Here is a 25,517-nt window from a genome sequence, read left to right as displayed (position 1 = left end):
TCTGCCCCCCCCCCCCCCCCACGACTCAAACTCATGATTCTCGCACTGTGGCGTTACCACTGACAACCCTTCCACCCTAAAATGCCTCCTCAACTGATTCCATATCTTCGGTGTGGACTGCACCACCAGGCTCCCTGAATACCCACTCGGAGCCATTGGCAATGCTGCCGTCACCATAGCCCTCAAACTAGACCCCTTACAAGATTCTTCCTCCATCCTAACCCACTCTACCCCTTCCAACATCTTAGCTTAGTGCAGAGTTTAAACTGGATAAAACGATGTAGTGGGGTTGGGGTAGAGGCATGAAATATGCTTTATTCAATGTCAATTTAAGGCCTAAACCTTTTCATGAATTCTGAACATCTGCATGCAGCATGTGTCTGCCCAATTTAACTTCCTGTTCTCGTGAGCTTCTTACACTTTTGTCAGCTTCGTCCTGTTATAATTCCTATGCCCGCATATGCAATGTTCCCACCCACATAAACCTGTCACTCCGTGGATTCTCACGCATCGCTCAAATTAATTTCTGAAAATGTTTCAGCCGCCATCTTTCGTCAGTAATTGAAAAGTCTAATGTCCCAAGTAAAAGTGTCATCAAAATTTTAAATGGACTCATTTCGCCGTAACATGATTGCGTTTAATCATTGAACTGCCTCGCGAGTCTTTTTAGTGGCCACAGAGGAGTTCAAAACGAGAGGCGTAAAGAAACTTATTTCATTACAAAGTAAGTTATGTACACAGTGCACGCCAGGTCCCAGGCGGGACTGCACATGCTCGGCTGTCATCTGGGCCGACTTGTATGCTGGAGGCCATTTACTCCGCGGATGGGCACCTGTCCCTCAGCAGGAAGCTCATATTCTACGAGGCTAATTGGTCCATCCCATAGATCCCGTGCAGGTTATAACAGTGATTTAATGCCTTCATTGACATTTATAATTGACAGCCTCAGCCGCTCCAGCTGTTGTGGGTTATGGAGGCAGTTCAGAGGAGGTTCACCAGATTGATTCTAGGGGTGAAAGGGTTGACGTATGAGGAAAGATTAAACAGTTTGGAATTATACTCGCTGGAGTTTAGAAAGATGAGAGGGGATTTGATCGAGGTGTATAAAATACCAAAAGGGATTGAAAAAATAAACGTAGACCAAATGTTCCCCCTTGTGGGGAATCTAGAACGAGAGCTCACAGATATAGATTGAGAGGCGGTAGATTTCGAACTGAGATGAGGAGGAACTACTTCTCGTAGAGGGTGGTGAATGTGTGGAACCCGATGCCCCACAGTGCGGTGGACTTTGAGTTATTAAATGGTTTCAAGAAGGAGATAGATACATTTCTGATTTTAAAAAATAGGTTAAAGGGATATGGGGAACAGGTAGGGAGGTTGATTTGAGACCAGGAAGAGGTCAGCCATGATCTGATTGAATGGCGGAGCAGGCTCGAGGGGCTGAATTGCCTACTTCTGCTCCTAATTCCTATGTTCCTCTTCTCCCAAAAGCCTGGGTTTGATTTGCCGTTTTTTGCCGAGAATTGTGCTTGGTAAATTTAACTTGGATTGTATAGTTTGTACTGAATGCCTCTGAACACATCAATATAATTCCGTCAGCTGTGTATAGCTGAACTGGCCATGCTGTTTCCTCCACGTTGTTCTATATATCTGATGTTTCATATCAGACAAGGCAGTCCGCTGAAGGGGCATCACAACTCACATCAGCTGGAACATTACCAGGGATGGGGGACTTCAGTTACGTAGGGAGACCAGAGAAGCTGGAGTTGTTCTCTTTAGACTAGGGAAGGTTATGGGGAGATTCCGTGGAGGTGATCAAAATCATGAAGGGTTTTGATGGAACAAATAGGGAGAACTATTCTCAGTGGCAGCAGAAGAGCCAGTAACCAGTGGAGACAGGTTTGAGATCATTGCCAAATGGACCAGAGTGAGAGGAAACTCAATGTGTTGTTGCGGTCTAGCATTCTCCACCTGGCAGGGTGGCGGGAAGCAGATGAAGAGTAACCCTCAAATGGGAATTGCATGAATGCTTGAAAAGAAACAGTTGTTTCTGTTGAGGGATCTGGGGAGAGCGGGACTAGTCAGATTGCTCTTTGAAAGGGCCAGCACCGGAATGATGGGCCAGAATAGCCTCCTTCTGTGCTGTAGAATTCGATAAAGAATTTCTACCTGAAGCATTAGCTAATTTTTCTCTTTCTGACGCTGCCAGATATGATGACTATTTCCAGAATTTTCTATCGCTTCAAAATTGGAGGATTTGCATCTTCTTTAAATATATTTTTGTTGAGTGTGTTGCGCCTAGTTAGCTCTGCGCGTTGAGGGTTTAAATGATTGTCATGCCATCTGTTGTTTGGCCCCCTTTTATTCAGCAGGTCGAGCGTTGATATGAGCTTCTTTAGTTTTATGTAGAATTACTGCCGTTTGTTTTGTGGTGTCTACGGGAAGGAGGATGGTCATTTCGGACTGCGACGAGGGGAAATCTCTTAATTCACCGGCTACTGAATCTTTGGAATTCCCCGCCCTGGAGAGGCGTGGACACTCAGTCATTGTGTATGTTCAGGACTGAGATTGATGGATTCTAGGGATCAAGGGTAAGGAGAACGACGGGAAAGTGGGGTTATGGTCGAAGGTCAGGCGTGGAGCAACCAATATTTCTTTCCGTTTTTGTGCAAGTCTCGTTCTATCATGAATTGTAGATCCAAACTATCCTGGAAATTAACCCAGGTTTTAATCTCCACATTCCCCCTGCCTGAGCTCATATTAGTCCCTTACCCCCCCCCCCCCCCCCCCCCCAATTTGCTTTGGCGCCTTTAGCTGCCCAATTAGATTCATGGTTGCGGAACCATGGGAAAAATGCCATTGGCACCTGACCTGCAAGTGACATATTGATCATTAAAAAACCAGAACAAAGTTTGGGGAGAGAGACTTGATGGGAAACTACTAAAAAATGTGTGGCAGAGCAGGAGCCGGCAGGAAAGCAGATAATGTAATTGCCGTGTGTATCATCTACAAGATGCACTGCAGTAACTCAAAAAGGTTCCTTGGACAACACCTTCCAAACCCACGACCAACACCATCTAGAAGAATAAGAGCAGCAGATACCTGGGAACCCCCAGGTTCCCCTCCAGGTCGCTCACCACCCTGACTTGGAAATATATCGCCGTTCCTTCACCATCACTGGGTCAAACTCCTGGAACTCCCGCCCTAACAGCACAGTGGGTGTACCTACACCTCCGGGACTGCAGCAGTTCAAGAAGGCAGCTCACCACCACCTTCTGAAGGGAAACTAGGGATGGATAATAAATGCTGGCCTAGCCAGCGACACCCACATCCCGTAAATTAATTTTTTTTAAACGCAGAGGAGGGTGTGAAAGAGGAGGTGGCATCACAGTATTGATCAAAGAGTCATTTACAGCAGTGAGCAGGGATGATATCTTAGCAGTCTCGTCAACTGAGGCCATATGGGTGGAACTTTAAATAATAAGGGGGCACCTACCTTGTTGGGAGTGTACTATAGGCCCTAAAATGAGCAGGGAGAGATAGAAGAGCAGATATGTGGGAAAATCCCAGAGAATTGTAAAAATTACAGGGTAATAATAGCTGGGGATTTCAACATCCCCAATATTAACTGGGATAATCAAATTGTGAAAGGCTTAGAGGGATGGAATTCTTAAGCTGTATCCAGGAGAGCTTTTAAAGCCGGAACGTAGAAAGTCTGACAAGAGGGGGGCTGATATATTGGCCTAATTTTAGCAAATGAAGCCATGCAGGTGGTAGAAGTGTCAGTGGGGAGCATTTCAGTGACAGTGACCATACCTCGGGAAGATTTAAGGAAGTTATGAAAAAGGATGGACTGGAAATAAAGGTTCTGAATTAGGGGAAGGCCGATTTTAATAGGAAAAGTCAGCTTCTGGTCAAAGTGGTCTGGGAGCAGCTGCGTGTAGAAAAATCTACATCAGAACAGGGAATTCGTTCAAAACGAAAATCGTTCAAAACGGAAATAGAGAGAGGACAGGGCCAACATGTTCCCGTAAAGATAAAAGATGGAACCAACCCAGGGAATGTCGGATGTCCAGGGATATATATTGAATAAGGAAAAAAAGGGAGGCAGATACAGGGAGGCTCAAAACAGTGGCCCCCCTAGAGGAGCATGGGAAAGTGAAGGAGGTGCTTAAAAAATAAAGTAAGAGAGCGAAGTGGGGGCAGGGGGCGGGGGGTGTAAAATCACTGGCAGGCAAAATAAAGGAAAACCCAAGGTATTTTAAAATATATTAAGGGCAAGAGGGTGACCAGAGAAAGAGCAAGGCCCATTAAGAACCAAAGTGGCAATGTTCGTGTGAAGACATAGGTGAGGTTTTAAATGAGTGTTTTACATCTGTGTTCATTCTGAAGAAGGATGATGTACGTATAAAAATCAGGAAGGGGACTGTGATATAATTGAACAAATTAGCATTGGGAGGGAGGGGGTATTAACAGGTTTAGTGGGCTTAAAAGGGGGATAAACCTCCAGGCCCAGATGGGATGCATCCCAGGCTGCTGCGGGAGGCCAGGGAAGAGATTGCAGGGGCTCTCGCTCTAGTCTTTGAATCCTCTCTGACCACAGGTGAGGTGCCAGAGGGCTGGAGGACAGTTAATGTGATACCATTATTCAAGAAGGGGAGCAGGGTTAAACTGGGTAATCACAGGCCTGTGGGTCTAATATCACTGGTAGATAAATTATTGGAAAAAGTTCAGAGGGACGGTATTAATCTGCATTTGGAGAGGCAATGATTAATCAAGGATAGTCAGCATGGCGATAAATTAAATTGAATTTTTTGAGGAGGTGACTAGGTGTGTATTTGAGAGCTGGGTTGTTCATGGTCTTCAGTAATGCTTTTGACAAGTTCCTGTATGGGAGATTGATCAAGACGGCAAGAGCCCATGGCATCCAGAGCAATTTGGCAAATTAGATCCAAAATTGGCTTTTTGGCAGGAGACAGAGGGTGAAGGTCAAAGGTTGTTTTTGTGACTGGAAGCCTGTGTCCAGTGAGTACCGCAGGGATCAGTGCTGTGTCCCGCGCTGGTTTGAAGGGTACATTGATGATCCAGATGTGAAAGTAAGAGATATGATCAGTAAAGATCGTAAATTACACAAAAATTGGTGGCGTGGTAAACAGCAAGGCAGAAAGTCTTAGATTACAGGATGATATAGACGGGTTGGTCAAATGGGCAGAACAGTGGCAAATGGAATTTAAACCTGGAAACTCTGAGTGATGCATTTTGGGAGAACTGACGAGGCAAGGAAATATACAATGAATGGCCAGACACCAGCATGTACAGAGGGACATTGGGGTGCATGTCCATATTAAGAAGGCATATGGGATATTTGCCTTTGTTAGCCGAAGCATAGAATATAAGAGCAGGGAGGTTATGATGGAGCTGTATAAAACGCTAGAGTACTGTGTGCAGTTCTGGTCACCACACTATAGGAAGGATGTGATAGCACTGGACAGGGTGCAGACGAGATTCACCGGGATGTTGCCTGGACTGGAGCCTTTCAGCTTTGAAGAGGCTGGTTAGGCTGGGGTTGTTTTCCTTCGAGCAGAGAAGGCTGATTGGCTGATTGAGGTGTACAAAATTATGAGGGACCAGAGAGAAAGAAACTCTTCCCCTTAGTAGAGAGGTCAGTAACCAGGGGGCACAGATTTAAGGTAAAGGGCATGAAATTTAGAAAGGATTTGAGGAAAACGTTTCTCACACAGAGAGTGGTGGGAATCTGGAACTCACTGCCTCAAAGGGTGGTAGAGACGGGAACCCTCACAACATTTAAGAAGCATTTAGATGAGCACTTGGGACGCCAAAAGCACACAAGGCTACGGACTAAGTGCGATAAAATGGGATTAGAATAGATAGGTGCTTGCTGACCGGTGCAAGACACGATGGGCTGAAGGGCCTCTTTTCGTGCTGTAAAACTCTTATAGCTCTAAGCCAGTTGATTATCTTCTTTTGCAATAAGATACTGTGAGGCCCACTGTAGATTCCTCCACTACCTGCAAACTAGCCAATCTTTCAACTTCTGTCTCCCCTCAAGATTCAAACAGAGAGTGAACTGCAGCTACAGCCCACACAGTCATTGATGATGGTAGCTCTGCTTACAGTGCAGATCTATCTAACTGTCAATTACTCAAGCTAACTGCTCTCAGTGAGCAGCAACCTGCACAAGGCCCAAACTGCAATTGTGTCAGAAAGCACCTAGATAAATTGAAACCAGATACCCTTCATTTCTGCCCATCTCCATAATGCTGTATCTGGGCTGTCCACAAACTGACCTTTATATTAATTATTCCTTATTTGTAACTTCTCCTTTGATCTAATGAAGTAAATGGGTTTTATAACCTTTCAGGGTTTACTGAATGCTTTTAAGCTAATTTAGCACTACCTCCTGATCTCTGGACTGCCCTAGTTTGCAAGGATTGCAGACATCATGACGCAGAATTTCCCATCGTACGTCAATGGACCTTTGGCTACCTCTCCAAGTTTTCCACACCCAGTGTTCCAGTAAATCCTGACCCATCGGCACGGTGGCACAGTGGTTAGCACTGCAGTCTCACAGCACCAGGGATCCAGGTTCAAATCTGGCCTCAGGTGTCTGTCTGTGCCGAGTCTGCCCGTTCTCCCTGTGTCTGCGTGGGTTTCCTCCGGCTGCTCCAGTTCCCTCCCACAGTCCAAAGACGTGCAGGTTAGGTGGGGCTACGGGGATAGGGCAAGGGAGTGGGCCGCGGTAGGGCGCTCTCTCAAGAGGGGCATTGAAGACACCTTCTGCACTGTAGAGATTCCAAGGGTGGCAGATTTAAAACAGAAATGAAGGGGGAATGACTTTGTTCGATTGGTTGTGAATCTGGAATTCTCTACCCCAGAGTGGAGTGGATACCGGAACACTGAACAAATTCAAGGAGGAGATAGATAGGTTTTTGATTAGTAGCGGGATGAAGGGTTATGGGGAGCGGGCAGGAAGATGGAGATAAGGCTGAGAAGAGATCAGCCATGAGTGTATAGAATGGCAGAGTTAGCTCGAGGGGTTAAATTGCGTCCTCCTGCTCTTAATTCTTATGTTACGTTAAATAACACTGTGAACTAAGTGGGTCTCGCAATTGTAAGAGATAGTTGAGGTGAATGGCGTATTTTGTATTTAAGAGGAAACTAGATAAACACACGAGGGAGAAAGGTTTGAAGGATACATAGATTAGGTTAGATAAAGATGGGTGGGAGACAGATCGTGCGGAATCATAGAATTCACAGTGCAGAAGGAGGCCATTCGGCCCATCGAGTCTGCACCAGCCCCTGGAAAGAGCATCCTACTTCAGCCCACGCCTCCACCCTATCCCCGTAACTTGACCTAACCTTTTTGGACACTAAGTGGGCATTTAGCATGGCCACCCCACCTAACCTGCACATCTTTGGACAGTGGGAGGAAACCGGAGCACCCGGAGGAAACTCACGCAGACACGGGGAGAACGTGCAGACTCCACACAGTCACCCGAGGCCGGAATAGAACCTGGGACCCTGGATCTGTGAGGCAGCAGTGCTAACCACTGTGTCGCCCAATAGGTCTTGCGGCACAGTGGCACTGTCCCTACCCCTGGCCCAGAAGCTGCAAGCCCCCCCCCCCCCCCCAGGATTTGCTGGTTGCAGAAGGACCATTCCCCCCCCCCCCCCCAAGGAGTTGCTGGTTGCAGAAGGACCATTCCTGATATGGTTCACCAGGCAAATAACCAGCCTGCAAATCCTTCCATCACCTCCCACTGTTCTCCAAAGAGGAAAGAAAGTGTGCGTGAAAATGAACTCAAAGAAGTTTATTTTGTTTAGGCAGCAAAAAGACGGGGAGGAAGTTCTCAACTGCTCTCTATTTCTCCCAACATACTGTTCCACTGTGTTCCGAGAGGGAGAATTTGCAAGAAGCCATCCCTTTTATAGCTGCTGATTCGCAGAAAGACAAATACCTCGGATATTTTGAAAGGCGCCCAAGGGGCTTGGCTGCTCAGAGGAATGGGGTGGTGGGGGGGAGGAATGAGGAGGGATGTATAACGCTGTAGGTTAGGGTCAGCTAAGTGTCAGCTCTTTTGTATTCTCCACCAGGGCCCATGTAACACATCTGTTTGGTATTCCCCTTAATTGAGTTGTTATTTTTTCATAAAATATAACCCATGTCGAATGGGTCGGCCTCAGAGCAGGATGCGATGTTTCCAATGGGCTCTCCACGAGCCGCACTGATTGTAATTGAAAGCACATTTTACACCTCCTCGTCAAGTTTACATCTTTACCTGTTTCATAATGCTCCTATTTTCTTTTTTTTTTAAATAATTTTTATTGGAATTTTTTACAGAAAATATAAAAATATAAAGTATAGCAACAAGCAGTAATATGCAACTAACAGCCCCATAACACCCACAATTCCCCCCATACCGTAACATCACATGTATCACACTCCCCCCCGCCCCCCCCCCCAACTAGAGAACTTAACCATAAATTTAAATTAAATAAATCAAATTTAAATGAAATAAGCCAACATAATCAACGTCCCCCCCCCCCCCCAACAAGAGAACTTAACCATAAATTAAAATTAAATAAATCAAATTTAAATGAAATAAGCAAACATAATCAACGTCCTCCCCCACCCCCCCGGGTTGCTGCTGCTGCTGTCCCAGTACCCGATCGTTGAGCCAGAAAGTCGAGGAAAGGGTGCCACCGTTTAAAGAACCTTTGCACCGATCCTCTCAGGGCGAATTTAACCTTCTCTAGCTTAATAAAACCCGTCATGTCATTGATCCAGGTCTCCACGCTTGGGGGCCTTGCGTCCTTCCACTGTAGCAAAATCCTTCGCCGGGCTACTAGGGACGCAAAGGCCAGCACACCGGCCTCTTTCGCCTCCTGCACTCCCGGCTCTACCCCAACCCCAAAGATCGCGAGTCCCCATCCTGGCTTGACCCTGGATCCCACCACCCTTGACACCGTCCTCGCCACCCCCTTCCAAAACTCCTCCAATGCCAGGCATGCCCAGAACATATGGGCATGGTTCGCTGGACTCCCCGAGCACCTGACACACCTATCGTCACCCCCAAAGAACCTACTCATCCTCGTCCCAGTCATGTGGGCCCTATGCAGCACCTTGAATTGGATGAGGCTAAGCCGCGCACACGAGGAGGAAGAATTTACCCTCTCCAGGGCATCAGCCCATGTCCCGTCTTCGATCTGTTCCCCCAGTTCCCCCTCCCACTTCGTTTTCAGCTCCTCTACTGACGCCTCTTCCACCTCCTGCATAAGCTTGTAGATATCGGATATCTTCCCCTCCCCAACCCAGACCCCCGAGAGTACCCTGTCACTCACCCCCCTCGCGGGGAGCACAGGGAATCCCTCCACCTGCCGTCTAGCAAATGCCTTTACCTGCAGATATCTAAACATGTTTCCCGGCGGGAGCCCAAATTTCTCCTCCAACTCCCCCAGGCTCGCACATCTTCCGTCGATAAACAGGTCCCTCAGCTGTCTGATGCCCGCTCTTTGCCATCCCCAAAATCCCCCATCCATGTTCCCCGGGACGAACCTATGGTTCCCCCTTAACGGAGCCTCCATCGAGCCCCCCACTTCTCCCCTATGTCGCCTCCACTGCCCCCAAATCTTGAGGGTAGCCGCCACCACCGGACACGTGGTATACCTCGTGGGAGGGAGCGGCCACGGCGCCGTTACCAGGGCCCCCAGGCTTGTATCCCCACAGGACACTCTCTCCATCCGTTTCCATGCTGCCCCCTCCCCCTCCATCACCCACTTACGCACCATTGACACGTTGGCTGCCCAGTAGTACCCCGAGAGGTTGGGCAACGCCAGCCCCCCCCATCTCTACTCCGCTCCAAGAAGACCCTCTTCACCCTCGGGGTGCCATGCGCCCAAACAAATCCCATGATGCTGCTGGTCACCCTTTTAAAAAGGCCCTAGGGATAAGATGGGCAAGCACTGGAAGAGGAACAAGAACCTCGGGAGAACCGTCATTTTGACGGATTGCACTCTGCCCGCCAGCGATAGCGGCACCATGTCCCACCTTTTAAATTCCTCCTCCATCTGTTCCACTAGTCTGGTGAAGTTAAGCTTATGAAGAGCCCCCCAACTCCTGGCCACCTGCACCCCCAGGTATCTGAAACTCTTCACTGCCCTCCTGAAGGGGAGCCTCCCAATTCCCTCCTCCTGATCTCCCGGGTGCACTACAAATACCTTGCTCTTTCCTAAGTTCAGCTTATAGCCCGAGAAGCCCCCAAATTCCGCTAACAGCTCCATCAACCCCGGCATTCCCCCCTCTGGGTCCGCCACATATAACAGTAGGTCGTCCGCATACAGCGATACCCGGTGCTCCTCCCTACCCCGCACCAGACCCCTCCACTTCCCTGACTCCCTCAACGCCATGGCCAGCGGTTCAATCGCCAGTGCAAAGAGCAGGGGGGACAGGGGACACCCCTGCCTGATCCCACGATAAAGCCTAAAATACTCTGATCTCCTTCCATTTGTGACTACACTCGCCATCGGCGCCGCGTAAAGCAGCCTCACCCATTTGATGAATCCCTCCCCAAATCCAAACCTCTCCAGCACCTCCCACAGGTACCCCCACTCAACTCTATCAAACGCCTTCTCTGCATCCAGCGCCACCACTATCTCCGCCTCCCCCTCCACTGCCGGCATCATGATAACATTGAGCAGTCTCCGCACATTCGTGTTGAGCTGCCGCCCCTTGACAAATCCTGTCTGCTCTTCATGAATTACCTCTGGCACACAATCCTCTATCCTGGTAGCCAGGATCTTCGCCAGCAACTTAGCGTCTACGTTAAGGAGCGAGATAGGCCTATATGATCTGCACTGCAAGGGGTCCTTATCCCGTTTTAGGATCAAAGAAATCAGTGCCCGCGACATCGTCGGGGGCAAAGCCCCCCCCCCCATGCCTCATTGAAAGTTCGCACCAGCAGGGGACCCACCAGGTCCGCATATTTTTTGTAAAATTCTGCCGGGAACCCGTCCGGCCCCGGGGCCTTACCTGACTGCATTTGCCCGATCCCCCTGACTAGCTCCTCCAACTCTATCGGCGCCCCCAGCCCCTCTACCAGCCTCTCTTGAACCCTTGGGAAACATAGCCTGTTCATGAAGCTCTCCATCCCCTCTCTCCCCCTCGGAGGTTCCGACCGGTACAATCCCTCGTAAAAGTCCCTAAAGACCCCGTTTACTTCTGTCCCCTTCTGCACTACATTTCCACCCCCATCCTTCACTCCCCCAATTTCCCTAGCCGCATCTCGCCTACGGAGCTGATGCGCCAACATCCTGCTCGCCTTCTCTCCATACTCATATACCGCGCCCTGCGCCCTCCTCCACTGTGTCTCCGCCTTTCTGGTAGTCAACAAGTCAAATTTGGCCTGCAACCTGCGCCGTTCTCCCAGCAACCCTTCCTCCGGTGCCTCCGCATATCTCCTGTCCACCTCCAGAAGCTCTCCCACCAGTCTCTCCCTCTCCTTCCTCTCCCTCCTTTCCCTGTGGGCCCGGATGGAGATAAGCTCCCCCCGGATCACTGCTTTCAGAGCCTCCAAGACCATCCCCACCTGGACCTCCCCCGTGTCATTGGTATCAAGATACCCCTCAATGCTTCTCCGAACCCTCTTACACACCTCCTCCTCCGCCAGCATCCCCACATCCAGGCGCCAGAGCGGGCGCTGGTCCCGCGCCTCCCCCATCTCCAGATCAACCCAGTGCGGGGCATGGTCCGAAATCGCTATGGCCGAATACTCAGCATCCTGCACCCTCGGGATCAATCCCCTGCTCAGGACAAAAAAGTCTATCCGGGAATGAACTCTATGGACGTGAGAGAAAAAGGAATACTCCCGCTCTCTCAGTCTCCCAAACCTCCAGGGATCCACCCCTCCCATCTGGTCCATGAATCCCCTCAGCACTTTACCGCCGCCGGTCTCCTACCCGTCCTTGGGCTGGACCGGTCCAGTGCGGGATCCAGCACTGTGTTAAAATCTCCCCCCATGGTCAGGCCCCCTGCCTCCAGGTCCGGGATGCGGCCCAACAATCGCCTCATGAAGCCAGCATCATCCCAATTCGGGGCATATACGTTCACCAGCACCACCTTCTCTCCCTGCAGCCTACCCTTCACCATAATATATCTGCCCTCCTTGTCCGACACCACCTCAGCCGCCTCGAACGCCACCCTCTTCCCCACTAGAATCACCACCCACCGGTTCTTCGCGTCCAATCCTGAATGATAAACCTGCCCCACCCTCCCCTTCCTCAGACGACCTGGTCCGCCACCTTCAGGTGGGTCTCCTGGAGCATAGCCACGTCCGCCTTCAACCCCCTTAGATGGGAGAACACCCTGGTTCTCTTAACCGGCCCGTTCAGCCCCCTCACGTTCCAGGTAATCAGCCGGATCAGAGGGCAACCCGCCCCCCTCTCCCGCCGACTAGCCATAGCTTGGCAGATGTTCGCCCCAGGCCAGCACACCCCGCTCGACCCGTTCCCCATGGCGATAGTGCCTCTCCTCTTTCCCCCCCCCCCCCCCCCCCCCCCCCCGGCCCCCATCGGCTCCTTCCTAGTCGTTCCAGCAGCAACCCGGTATCCCCCCCCCCCCCCCCAGGCTAGGACCCCTCCTAGCCGCGACGCACCCTCCATGGTACTTCTGTGAGTCAGCTGACTTCTGCTGACCCCGGCAGCTCCCGCCAAAACCTATCCCCTCCCGGCTTGGGGTCATCCCCCTCTTGCCACACCTCCTTGGCATTGCTGCAGCGCGGGAAAAAAGACCCGTAGAGGCTCCGCCCCCACCACAAGCTCCACCCCCCCGCCCCGCAGCGCGGGAAACCAGAGGAAAGCCCGCGCTTTCACACTGCCACACCCCACCCTTCCGACGCAGCTCCCCAATATCCAGTTTCCCCTCAATCCCCAGCCCCGTACAGAAGAGAACATATGGAACACAAACCCCCAACACTCCCCACCTAACCCACAACCATGCCCAACAAACAAACCCACCCGTAACCAGAGCAAACAGAAAACCAGCATACAATACACACATGTCGAAGTTGAAAATGTTGAAACAGTTGGAACAAAACAGCCACAGCGGAAACAACGCCGGCCAAAGTATGTCCCCAGGCCCTAGTTCGAGTCCAGCTTCTCCGCCTGTACAAAGGCCCACGCCTCCTCCGGGGACTCGAAGTAGTGGTGCCGGGCCTTGTATGTCACCCACAGGCGCGCAGGCTGCAGCATTCCAAACCTGACCTGCTTAGCATGAAGCACCGCCTTCGTCCGGTTGAACCCGGCCCGCCGCTTAGCCACCTCCGCACTCCAGTCCTGGTAGATCCTCACTACCGAATTCTCCCATTTACTGCTCCTCTCTTTCTTGGCCCAGCGCAGCACACACTCCTGGTTACTGAATCGGTGGAACCGCACCAGCACCGCCCTCGGGGGCTCACCTGCCTTGGGCCTCCTGGCCATCACTCTGTGCGCTTCCTCGAGCTCCAGGGGCAAATGGAAGGACCCCGCTCCCATCAACGAGCTCAACATCGTGGTCACATACGCCGGGAGATCCGACCCCTCCAGCCCCTCCGCCAGGCCCAGGATCCTCAGATTCTTTCGCCTCGTGCGAACGTCCAGCTCCTCCAAGCGGTCCTGCCACTTTTTATGAAGTGCCTCGTGCAACTCCACTTTCCCAACGAGGACCACGGCCTCCTCCTCTCTTTCAACGGCCTGCCGCTGCAACTCCCGAATAGACTCCTCCTGTGCCGCCTGGGTCCCAAGCAGCTTGGTCGTAGTAGCATTCATGGAGTCCAGCAGCTCAGCCTTCAGCTCAGCAAAACAACGTAGGAGCGAGGCCTGTTGCTCCTGCGCCCACTTCCACCAGTCCTCGGGTGTTGCGCCGGCCGCCATTTTGTTTTTCTTCCCCCTTTTTTTTGGGGCGTTTCTGCAGCCTTTCTCACCATATAGTGTGGGGCAAGTTCTTCCAGGCACCTTCCTCCACTGGGATACGTAGCAACAGCACCGTTTGGGGCCCTCAAAACGGCCCAAAAGTCCTTAAATAGCGGGAGTGCCGGCCGCCATTTTGTTTTTCTTCTCCCGTTTTTTGGGGGGAGTTACTGCAGCCTTTTTCTTCTTCCCACTCCGGGTGAGCACCATATAGTGTGGGGCAAGTTCTTCCAGGCACCTTCCCCCACCGGGATGCGTAGAAACAGCGCCGTTTGGGGCCCTCGAAACGGCCCAAAAGTCCCTAAATAGCGGGAGCTGCCGAACGTGCGGCTTAGCTCCGCATAGCCGCAACCGGAAGTCAATGCTCCTATTTTCTGAGGAACAGGAACGAATTATTTTTCTTCCTCAATTTGAAAGGTTAAAAAAAAATCACGATGGGATGTTCCTTCTTGGCACGAAGGTTTGTCCTTGAATTCTTTGTGTTTTGGAATCTGCGAGGACAGCAGAACCGTGGGAACGCTCTTTCTTCACACAAAGGGCAGTGGGAATCTAGAACTTGGGGCGAAATCCACCGGCCATGTTGAGACCTGCTGGTGCCACCCAGGCACCTTCGCAGTGCCACCTAGGTGCTAGCCGAGCGCTGCCAGGCTGCCTAGGTGGCACTACCAGCTGACATGGCACTGCCAGGGATCCAGGCTGGCAGTGCCAAGGTGCCAAGCTGGCATTTTCTGGGCAACAGGGAGTGTGGGGCGCAGCAGGGGGTGGGGTGCGAGGATCCCCTTATAGGTAAGTTGGGGCTGGGGGAAGGGGGGGGATTCGGGGGTCCCGTCGGGGTGCCGAGACATCAGGACAGCAGGTTTAAATGGCGTCCCAATCTCCTCCTGTACTGAGCAAGCGACCTCCTCGGTGAAGAAAACGGGACCAGACGCGGTCGGCCTTGCGTTCCCCGCTGAGGCCTCCAATCTCCCCGAATGGCCGTTCGATAGCGTGGTGTTTCTCGGTGCCCCGAGCGCTGGGAAACACATGGCTAATCGCGCGATGGGACTCCGTTCCCATTCAGGTCAATTTATCCTGCAGAAGGTTGTGGATGCTTGGGGTCAGTCGGAGCTTTCATGACTGGACCTGGGAGAATATTTTGTTATGTTGTGGTATCACGGGATATGGACAATCGACCTCCATCCATAAGCACGAGCTCAGCGTGTCCTAACTCGCATTAAGTCCCATTCATCCAGCACCGTCACCCTTATTGATTCCCTTCTCAGTCAAAAATCTATCTAATTGAACCTTGAATAAATTCAGTGACCTTGCCTCCATTGCTGACTGATTAGGAGAATTCCACAGACTAACGCCCCTCTGATCCCAAGATTCATCCCTTGGTTTTTTTGCGCGCGCCTATGTCCTGGATCTTAACCGTTAATTCCTCGAGAATCCAGGGCAAACCTGTCGGGTTGGCAACGCTAAAAAGACTCAATAACTGTGCCCGAGGTCGTCATCAGGGATTTAATGGTTGATTAAATCCCTGACGACGACCCCGGGCACAGTTATTGAGTCAAGTGGCCTTTCTGAAAAGTTGGGGGATGCCGATTCCATTTGTAGCATTTGAAATAGAATTGGATAAGGGCTACCGGGAAAGAGCTGGCAGAATGGGACTAATTCTCATAGAATCCCTACAGTGCAGAAGGAGGCCATTTGGCCCATCGCGTCTGCACCAGCCCTCTGAAAGAGCCCCGTACCTAGGCCCACTCCTCTGCCCTATCCCCGTAACCCCATAATCCCACTTCACCTGCATATCTTTGGACACTAAGGGCCAATTTTTAGTGTGGCCATATCCACCTAACCTATACATCTTTGGACTTGTGGGAGGAAACCGGAGCACCGGAAACCCATGCAGGCACAGGGAGAAAGGGCAAACTCCACACAGTCACCCAAGGCCGAAATTGAACCCAGGTGTCTGGCCCTGTGCTAACCACTGTGCCACCCTACCCAAGAGGCAGCATAGGCAGAATGGACCGAGTAGCCTCTTTCTGGCTCTACGCTACCAGTAGTTAAGATTTTGAATGCACTACTTGATAAGAGCGGGAGACGAAGATTCTCTTGTAGTCTTCAAAAGGGAATTATGGCTTAGGAGCAGGTCATTCAGCCCATCGGGTTCATGCAAGCTCTTTGTTGATTAGTCAATCCCATTCTCCCACTCAATCCCTGTAGCTTTGCAAGTTCATTTCCCTCGAGTGCCCATCCACTTTCCTTTTTAAAAAAATAAATTTAGAGTGCCCAATTCATTTTTTCCAATTAAGGGGCAATTTAGCGTGGCCAATCCACCTGCCCTGCACATCTTTTGGGTTGTGGGAGCGAAACCCATGCAAACATGGGGCGAATGTGCAAACTCCACACAGACAGTGACCCAGAGCCAGGATCAAACCTGGGACCTCGGCACCATGAGGCTGCAGTGCTAACCACTGCGCCACCGTACTGCCCTCCACTTTCCTTTCGATATCATTAACCATCTCCTTGTCCACCACCCTCACAGGCAGTGAGTTCTAGATGATTGCCATCTGCTACATAAGAGAGATTCTTCCTCACATCTGCATCCACACACCCCCACCCCCGTACATCTTTTGCCCAAAACCTTAAATCTGTGTCCTTGTACCATCAGCTAATGGGAACGCCTTTCCTTTGTCTACCTCACCTAAACTAGTTACCATCTTGTGCACCTCTATCAAATCTCCCCCAATCTCCTTTGCTACAGATTCTCCAACCTAACCTTGTAGCTAAAATCCCTCACCCCCAGAACCAGCCTGGTAAATCTCCGCACCCTCTCAAAGGCCTTCATATCCTTCCTTTATGAGCAAAGTACTTGGAACATATGAGGAAAGGCAGGGGTGGGGGGGGGGGGGGGGGGGGGGGGGGGGGGGAGGGAGAGGAGGAGGGGGGGGTGGAGTTGGAAAAATTGGATTGGTCTTCGAAAGGGCCAGCGCAAATTCAGTCAGCTGGCAGATCCCGAACGGTCCTGTACTGTTACATCGTTTACAATTCCAATCTCTTCCTGAAAAAGAACCTTGTGATCCGGCAGAAAACGGATCATTTGTTGTCATTGACATTACAAAGTTGGCATCATAGTTGAAGTTGTTGATTTACCAATGTCTCATTGCCCATCTCCCTCTCTATTTTAACTCTCCCGCCCTGCAGGAGCATCGGGCCTGTAATGCAGATTCCTGCCCAGAGATACGCAGGAACACGCCGTGGACACCATGGATGCCGGTCAACGTCAGTCAGAACGGAGCCCGTCACGAACAGCGGTACCGCTACACCTGCCGGGCGCCATTGGCAGATCCACACGATCTGCAGCTTGGAAAAAAGAGGGTGGATAGCCGTTTCTGCCCCTCAGATGGCACCTCTGCCTGCACCACTGACTGTAAGTCAAGGGAGGGAAGAGGGCCCCACATTCCCTGTGGAACCAATCATCTTTCTTACTCGTTCATGGGACGTGGGCTCCATTAGCTCCACCAGCATGCATTGTCCATCATTTGTTTGCACTGGGAAGAACAAAAAGAACAAAGATCAAAGAAAAGTACAGCGCAGGAACAGGCCCTTCGGCCCTCCAAGCCTGTGCCGACCATGATGCTAAGTTTTTTTTTAAAAACCTTCTGCCCTTACTCGGTCTGTTTCCCTCTATTTCCTCCCTATTCATGTATCCATCCAGATGCCTCTTAAATGTTGCTAATGTGCCTGCTTCCACCACATCCCCTGGCAGCGCGTTCCAGGCATCCACCACTCTCTGTGTGAAAAACCTACCCCGCACATCTCCCTTAAACTTTCCCTCTGTCACCTTGAACCTGTTACCCGGTCTGGTCTACATGTGACTCCAGACCCACAGCAATGTGGTTGACTCTTAAACTGTCCTCCGAAGACGCCAGCCCAAGACCACCTTCTCAAGGACAATTGGAGATGGGCAATAAACGCTGGCCTTGCCAGGGATGCTCATGTCCCAAGAGCGAATTTAAAAAGGGGTGCACACCTGAGGAATGCTGGGAGAGGAGCTGGAGATGCGGCAGACATTGTGTTCCAGAGTTTGACACGTGTTCATGTCTCTCTCTTTCTCCACGCGCAGCCCTCGTCGATGACCTGTTGAAGTTCGGCCGGCAATCGCTCCGTAGGATCAATGGCGGCTGGACTCCCTGGCTGCCTTGGTCGCCCTGCTCTCGAGAGTGCAAGACAGGCTTTCGGACCAGGAGGCGGACTTGCACCAACCCTGAGCCCAAGAACGGGGGCCTGCTCTGCGTGGGAGCCGATGTTGAGTACGAGGACTGTAACCACCTGCCTTGCCAAGGTAACAGAAAGAATTTGGATTCAGCAGTCAAAGATACAAAAGTTACAATAGACAGCGACCGAATGGAAGAGTACGGTTAATGTTGATGAAGAATCTGACAAATGTCATCTGAGAGTGTCTTTAAGAAATGGATGTTTAAGCAATGTACCTTTAAGAAATGCAGTGATGTCAGAGTGTGGGTGGAGCTGGGCTTTAGCTCAGCCATTTTGAAGTTTTTTAGTTGCAGTTTGAGAGAGCAGCTGGGAGTGTGTGTGGTTTTGCTGAGAGCTACAGGAAGGAAAAGAGCTGGTCTGGTGATTTCTACACATCCAAAGACTATACATATATTGAATTCAACCTATTGTGCTCCTATTTTTGAAGGGTTGAAGTCTTTTGGATGTTTAAAAGAACAGTTTGCAGGATTGGTTAGTGTATTATTTTTGGGGTTATCTTTGAAGTAAGGGGTGTTAAGAGATTCAATGTTTATTTTAAAAGGTTAAGTTGAGTTCATGGAATAAACATTGTTTTGTTTTAAAAGCCACGTGTCCATAATTGTAATATCACACCTAGGGAACAAGCCGTGTGCTTCAAAAGCAACAATCCATTAAAGGGGGGGGGGGGGGGGGGGGGGGGTTGGACTCCATGATACATTTTGGAGTTCTGAAAACACCTCTCCCATAACACAAAATAAGTTTGAAAACTGGGCACATAATTGGCCAATGGCTTCAGTATTGAGAAGTGTGAGATTGTGTGTTTTGATAAGAAATACACGAATCCACATGTTCCTTGGAAAATTAGATTCTAAATGGGGTAGATAACCTAAGGGATCATGGGATACAATTCCCTAAAAGTAGCTACACAGTTAATAAGGCCATTATCTAAAAAATCCTAACAAACCTCTGGGTGTCATTTCTAGAGAGGTAGAATTGAAAGGCAGTGAAGCTATATCAAGCTTGTATCAAACCTCACCACGCTTTTAGTTAAGTGTGCATGGTTCAATTACCCATATTAGAAAAAAAGATATAGAGGCACCGAGGAAGATTTAACAAAAAAAAGATTTACAAAGGTGATACCAGAACTGAGAAGGTACCAGTATGAGGAATGAGTCAGCACAGCAAAGCTCTTCCCTCTAGATAATAGAAGGCTGAGGGGGTGATTGATAACGGACATTAAGAACGGACATTAAGGGCAGCACGGTAGCATGGTGGTTAGCATAAATGCTTCACAGCTCCAGGGTCCCAGGTTCGATTCCCGGCTGGGTCACTGTCTGTGCGGAGTCTGCACGTCCTCCCCGTGTGTGCGTGGGTTTCCTCCGGGTGCTCCGGTTTCCTCCCACAGTCCAAAGATGTGCGGGTTAGGTGGATTGGCCATGCTAAATTGCCCGTAGTGTCCTAAAAAGGGTAAGGTTAAGGGGGGGGTTGTTGGGTTACGGGTATAGGGTGGATACTTGGGGTTTGAGTAGGGTGATCATTGCTCGGCACAACATCGAGGGCTGAAGGGCCTGTTCTGTGCTGTACTGTTCTAATAATCTAATTATGGAAGGTTATGAAGGGCCTAGCCAGCCATGCTTGCATCCCGTGAGCAAATACATTTTTTAAAAAAAGATAGAGTAGACTTAGATGTTTCCCCTTGTGAAGTACATCGTAACTGGGGGCCGTCAGTATTAACAAGTCACCAATAAATCCAGGAGGAACGCCTTGACCCAGAAAATTGTTAAATTGTAGAGTTCACTAGCACAGGTTGTGACTGGTGTCTGTACAATTAAGAGGAAACTGCATAAAAGGCCAAAAGGAGAAAGAAACATTTATTGCCCATTCCCAGTTGCCCTTAAGAAGATGGGGTGAGCCGCCGCCTTCAACCGCTGCAATCCAACTGGTGTAGGTACACCCACGCTGCTGTTAGAGAGGGAGCTCCAGGAGTTTGACCCAAGAACTCAGGCACAGATGTTTCGGCACTTTGGCTTTATGTTCCAGTGGAAATAAATAAAATATCCGGTGGTACCATTCGAGACAGCAGAGGTGTCAGGCTTGTGCACCGCGACTAATGTTTAACTCTGTTCTTTCACACTGTGTTTTCAGTTAAGGGAGCTTGGTCCTGTTGGTCCCCCTGGTCCCTGTGCTCAGCGACTTGTGGAGGTGGACACTACCAGCGCACACGGACTTGCACCAACCCTGTGCCGGCTAACAATGGGGACATCTGTATCGGACTGCACACGGAGGAAGCGCTCTGCAACACTGGGTCCTGTGAAGGTAGGCTGTGTATTCGGTCTCACTTAGACAGGAGATGGTGAAGACATGTGACAGTATTGAGAGGCTCCACTCTATTTGTGCTTTTACAGACATGTTGTGGTCTGGAGAGTGTTGTGGCAGAAAGTCCAACTTCAGCAGGGCAGCACGGTAGCATTGTGGATAGCACAATTGCTTCACAGCTCCAGGGTCCCAGGTTCGATTCCGGCTTAGGTCACTGTCTGTGCGGAGTCTGCACATCCTCCCCGTGTGTGCGTGGGTTTCCTCCGGGTGCTCCGGTTTCCTCCCACAGTCCAAAGATGTGCAGGTTAGGTGGATTGGCCATGATAAATTGCCCTTAGTGTCGAAAATTGCCCTTAGTGTTGGGTGGGGTTACTGGGTTATGGGGATAGGGTGGAGGTGTTGACCTTGGGTAGGGTGCTCTTTCCAAGAGCCGGTGCAGACTCGATGGGCCGAATGGCCTCCTTCTGAACTGTTAATTCTATGATAATCTATGAAATAACTTCCTTTCCATCGCATGACTGGCCAAGAATTTCTCCTGCTCTTGCCGTTTGCCTTTGGCATGCATTGGAAGGGTTTACAGGTTGATGCTTGACCGCGCTATTAACGCACCTCCCTCGGCCATCCAGTCCTGGAATGGGATTTGAACCTGGACCTTCTGGCTTAGAGCTAGGGACCCTCCCCACTGCACCACAAGACCTCCAGCTGACATAGACTAGGCTTGTCTTCCCTTGAGGAAAGAAGGTCAAAGATTTAATTTTGTATTCAAATTGATTTAATAAGTTAATAGGGGAGGTAGAGAGAAACCATTTCTTCGGGTGGGGGAGTCCAGAGCAAGCGGACATAACATTGGAATTCAAGCTGGGTTGTCCAGGCGAAGCACTTTCTCTCACAAAGCATACTGAAAATCCGAAAAATGGGAAAACTGAGATCGACAGATTTATGTTCGCAAGAGTTTAATTCCAGCGAGTCCAGAGATGTGCAGGTTAAGTGGGATTATGGGGATAGGGTGAGTGGGCCCAGGCAGGGTCCTCTTTGAGAGGGTTGGTGCAGACTCGATGGGCTGAATGGCCACCTTCTGTACTGTAGGGATTCGTGGTTCTAATACGGGCCCGAATTCTTGCCCATCCTTAACTGCCCCTGAACATGCTTGGCCATTTCAGAGTCCACCACATTGCTGAGGGTTTGGAATCACATGTAGGTCAGGTAAGGTTGGCAGATTTCCTTCCCCAAAGGGCATTGGCGAACCAGACAATTAAGACAATCGTTTCATGGTCTGCACTGTAAATTCTGTGATTCTATGGTCATCATTAGAGCTTTAATTCAAATTGAATCCAGAACCTTCACCATTTGCCATAGTGGGATACAAGCCCGGGACCCCAGCCCGTTAATCTGGATCTCTGGAGTACGAGTTCGGTGACAGTACCTCTCTGCCACGGACTCCCATGGTCTCTTCCTAGAGGTGCCAATCTTTCATCTCTTGTTCCATCAACCCAAGTCATTCTTTGGGGTATTTGAGGGATATTTTTAGGATGTGGGCATTGTTGGCAATGCCAGCTTTATTAGTTATCCTGAACTGAGTGTGTGGTAGGGTTTGATGTGTATGGTCCAGGTTAGGACATCTCCTAAAGCTTCACATGTACAATAATATAATGATTATTGAAATCAACATTCAAATTCCAGATTTTATTCACTGAATTCAAATTCCACAATCCCTTATGGTGAGATTTGAACCCGTGTCCCCAGAACATTACCCTGGGGCGTTAGATTACTACCCCACTGACATTACCACTATGCCACCATCCCCCCCCGAGAGCCAGAAGATTGTTCTGGTTGCACCTCCTAATGGACATCTGAAAAAGCTGGGAGAAAGCTACGAGTACCCTGCGATTATCACTCCTGCCCATGGCAATCCAGCTAATGGAACCAGCGACCCAATATGGTCGTGCCCCACCCTGCAATATGGGGGAGGCGGTGGCTTAGTGGTATTGTCACTGGACTAGTAAACCAGACTCCCAGAGTGTTGCTCTGAGGATCCAGGTTCAAATCGCGCAGATGGTGAAATTTGAAATCGGTAAATATGTGGAGTTAAAAGTCTAATGATGACCCATGAAACCATTGTCGATTGTCGTTAAAAACCCATCTGGTTCACTAATGCCCTTTAGGGAAGGAAATCTGCCATCCTTGCCCGGTCTGGCCTACATCTGACTGCAGACCCACAGCAATGTGGTTGGCTCTTAACTGCCTCCACAAGGGCAGCTAAAGAAATTTGGCATGTCTGCATCGACTCTCACAAACTTCTACAGATGTGCGATAGACAGCATCCTATCCGGCTGCATCACAGCCTGGCTCGGCCCAAGACCACAAGAAATTGCAGAGTGTGGTGAACTCAGCCCAAAGCATCACACAAGCTTGCCACCCCCACATTGATTCTGTCTACACCTCCCGCTGCCTCAGGAAGGCAGACAGCATTATCAGAGACCCCTCCCACCCAGGCATTGGCTTCTTCCATCAGGCAGAAGGTCTGAAGACTCGCACATCCAGACATAGGAACAGCTTCTTCCCCACAGCTACAAGACTCCTCAATGACTCCCCCTCGGACTGATCTGTTCCCTGTAAGAACACTATTCACGACGCCCTATGCTGCTCTTGCTCATGTGTTTGCTTTGTTTGGCCCCTTGTTCCGCACTGTAACCAATCACTGTTTTGTCGATGTACCATTTGTCAATGTTCTCTGTTGATTATTCTTTTGTCTACTAGGTACGTACTGTGTACGTTCCCTCGGCCGCTGAAAAATACTTTTCACTGTACTTCGGTACATGTGACAATAAATCAAATCAAATTGGGGTGGGCAATAAATGCTGGCACAGTCTGCGATTCCCATGTCCCATGAACGAATAAAAAGGAACCAGCAGCAGCCCTGGTTCAGTGGGGAACATACCTGCCTCTGAATCGGATGGTTGTGGGTTCAAGTCCTGCCCCAGAGACTTGAGCACAGAATTTCAGGTTGACTTCTTTGCCGAACTGAGGGGTTGCTACATTGTCAGAGGTGCCACCTCTCTTGGGTGAGACGGTAAATGCCTGCCCTCTCAGATGAACGTAAACCATCCGGGGACACTATTTCACAGATGGGCACAGCAGTTGTCCCCATTGTCCTGGTCAGTATTTACCCACAGTCAACATCACAAACAGGTTATTTGGCTATTAGCACATTGCTGTTTGTGGGAGCTCTCTGTGGTGATACTGACTGTCTGCATTTTCCCGCATTCCAACAGTGATTACAGTTCAAAAGGTTATTCATTGGCTGTGAAGCGGTTTGAAATCCTGTGGTCACGAAAGGCGCTATACAAATGCAAGTCTCTGTGCATAGGAAAATTAAGGCCGGAGTTTTACGGTCCTGCCTGCCGGCGGTGTCTTCCGATCCCGTTGGGAGTCAATGGCGTTCTGGCTGGCCCGCTGCATTCCCCACGCGGGGCTGGGAAACCTGGGAATGGGCCCTCGGGCCCTGGAGACTGTTCCTTCGACGAGCTTTCACGGCCGTCCCCGGAGACGTGATAGATGCATGTGACCTCTCGATTTCCCAGCACTGACAGAGGTTCGGGCCTATCGACCCCCCCCCAAGCCTGTCAAGGGGCACCTAACCTCAGCTACGGCAAAAGGGTGAGCGGCCGTCGACCCCCTCGTGTTCAGCGCTGCAGCCAGCGCTGGAACGCTGAGATCAGCGGAAAGCGACCTCAACAAAGAGCCTCGAAACGCTGCACGTTGACGGCTGCAGTGCTCCCTCGTCAAAGTGTGTTATTAGAAATAATGAGGTACTTTTCCCAATTATTCTCATTGATGAAGATTTATGTGCAAGAAACTCCCCTCTAGTTCTGCAGAAGGAGGCCAGTAATTGGATAAATTAATACCCACACGTGCTTCCCTCCTGTTCTCAAACTACAGTCCAGCCAGCAGCAGTGCTCAATAACTGCCCTGATCCACGTTCACATCCCCACCACTCCCAGATTGAGGGCACACTCTGCACTCCAGTCCATTTGCCAGGTGTGTTCAGACTGTGTTCGCCCATCAGTCCCCCTGTCTGTATGGAAGATACCTACAGCAGGGGTAGTTTAACAACAGTGAGGTTGTTTCTGTGTGTTTCAGTCCTGTAAACAAGGGCAAGAAACACTGCGAAATACAATATTTTCCCTCTTTGTTATTATCTTTCCTTGGTCTGTCTGACTATCTCAATCTCTTTCTGTGAGATGGCTGGCTGACCCATGCTTGTCTTTCCTCTCATGCTCTCTGCCGCGCTCTCTCTCTCTCTCTCTCTCTCTGTCACTTTTCCTCTCTCCCAGGTTCTCTCTGTTTCGGTCCAGCGTTCTGTCACTTCCATCTCTCTTTCTCTCTCTCTCTCTCTCTCTGGTGTACTTTATCTCTCTGTTATGTCACTCTCTTGTTCTCTCTTTGTCGGTCTGGCACTCTGACGCTCATCTCTGTTGCTCTCTCTCTCTCTGATGTTCTTTATCTCTCTGTTCTGTCTCTCTCTGGGTCTCTCTCTCTTTGTGTCTGCCGCTCTGTCGCTCATCTCTGTTTCTCTCTCTCTCTGGTGCTCATTATCTCTCTGCTCTCTCACTCTATCTCTCTGACATTCTATTTGGCACTCTCTCGCTCTCGATGCCTTTCTCTTAAGCTGCCTCTCCCTCTTTCGGCTTCTCCCTCGTTCCATTAAGAGCCTGTCTGCTGTTACCTCTCACTCCTCCTTCCTATTCACTGAGTATTTGCGCACTATCCTCTCTCCATTTTATGTCCCTCCACTGATCTGTCTCTTCACCCGTAACCGTGACACTTTCAAACTCTTTGTTTCTCTTCTATTTCTTTGGGCCATTTATTTTTTTTGCTTGTCTATTGAAAGGGGGAGAACTTCCAATTGGGATGTGAAGGGGCTGCAGTGGTCATTCCTTTACAACTAGTGTTTCAGCCAAGTTGCCTGGCACTAAGTAAGGGGCAAGTGGTTGAAATTA

General features: G+C 50.1%; 1 protein-coding gene across 2 annotated transcripts in view; it reads left to right on the top strand.

Annotated features, from left to right (window-relative positions):
* The window catches only part of sema5ba (sema domain, seven thrombospondin repeats (type 1 and type 1-like), transmembrane domain (TM) and short cytoplasmic domain, (semaphorin) 5Ba), a 396,442-nt gene that overhangs the window by 344,418 nt on the left and 26,507 nt on the right, over nucleotides 1-25,517 (top strand). For both annotated transcript variants that reach the window (XM_038790081.1, XM_038790080.1), the window contains exons 17-19: nucleotides 17,149-17,374; nucleotides 18,071-18,289; nucleotides 20,347-20,517. In XM_038790081.1, coding sequence (XP_038646009.1) covers nucleotides 17,149-17,374; nucleotides 18,071-18,289; nucleotides 20,347-20,517 — 616 coding nt within the window. The remainder of the gene's footprint in view (nucleotides 1-17,148; nucleotides 17,375-18,070; nucleotides 18,290-20,346; nucleotides 20,518-25,517) is intronic.

Source organism: Scyliorhinus canicula, chromosome 2 (assembly GCF_902713615.1).
Source record: "Scyliorhinus canicula chromosome 2, sScyCan1.1, whole genome shotgun sequence".
Taxonomy (NCBI): Eukaryota; Metazoa; Chordata; class Chondrichthyes; order Carcharhiniformes; family Scyliorhinidae; genus Scyliorhinus; species Scyliorhinus canicula.
The sequence above is the reverse complement of the archived record's forward strand: the minus strand, read 5'-3'. Positions and strand labels throughout refer to the sequence as shown.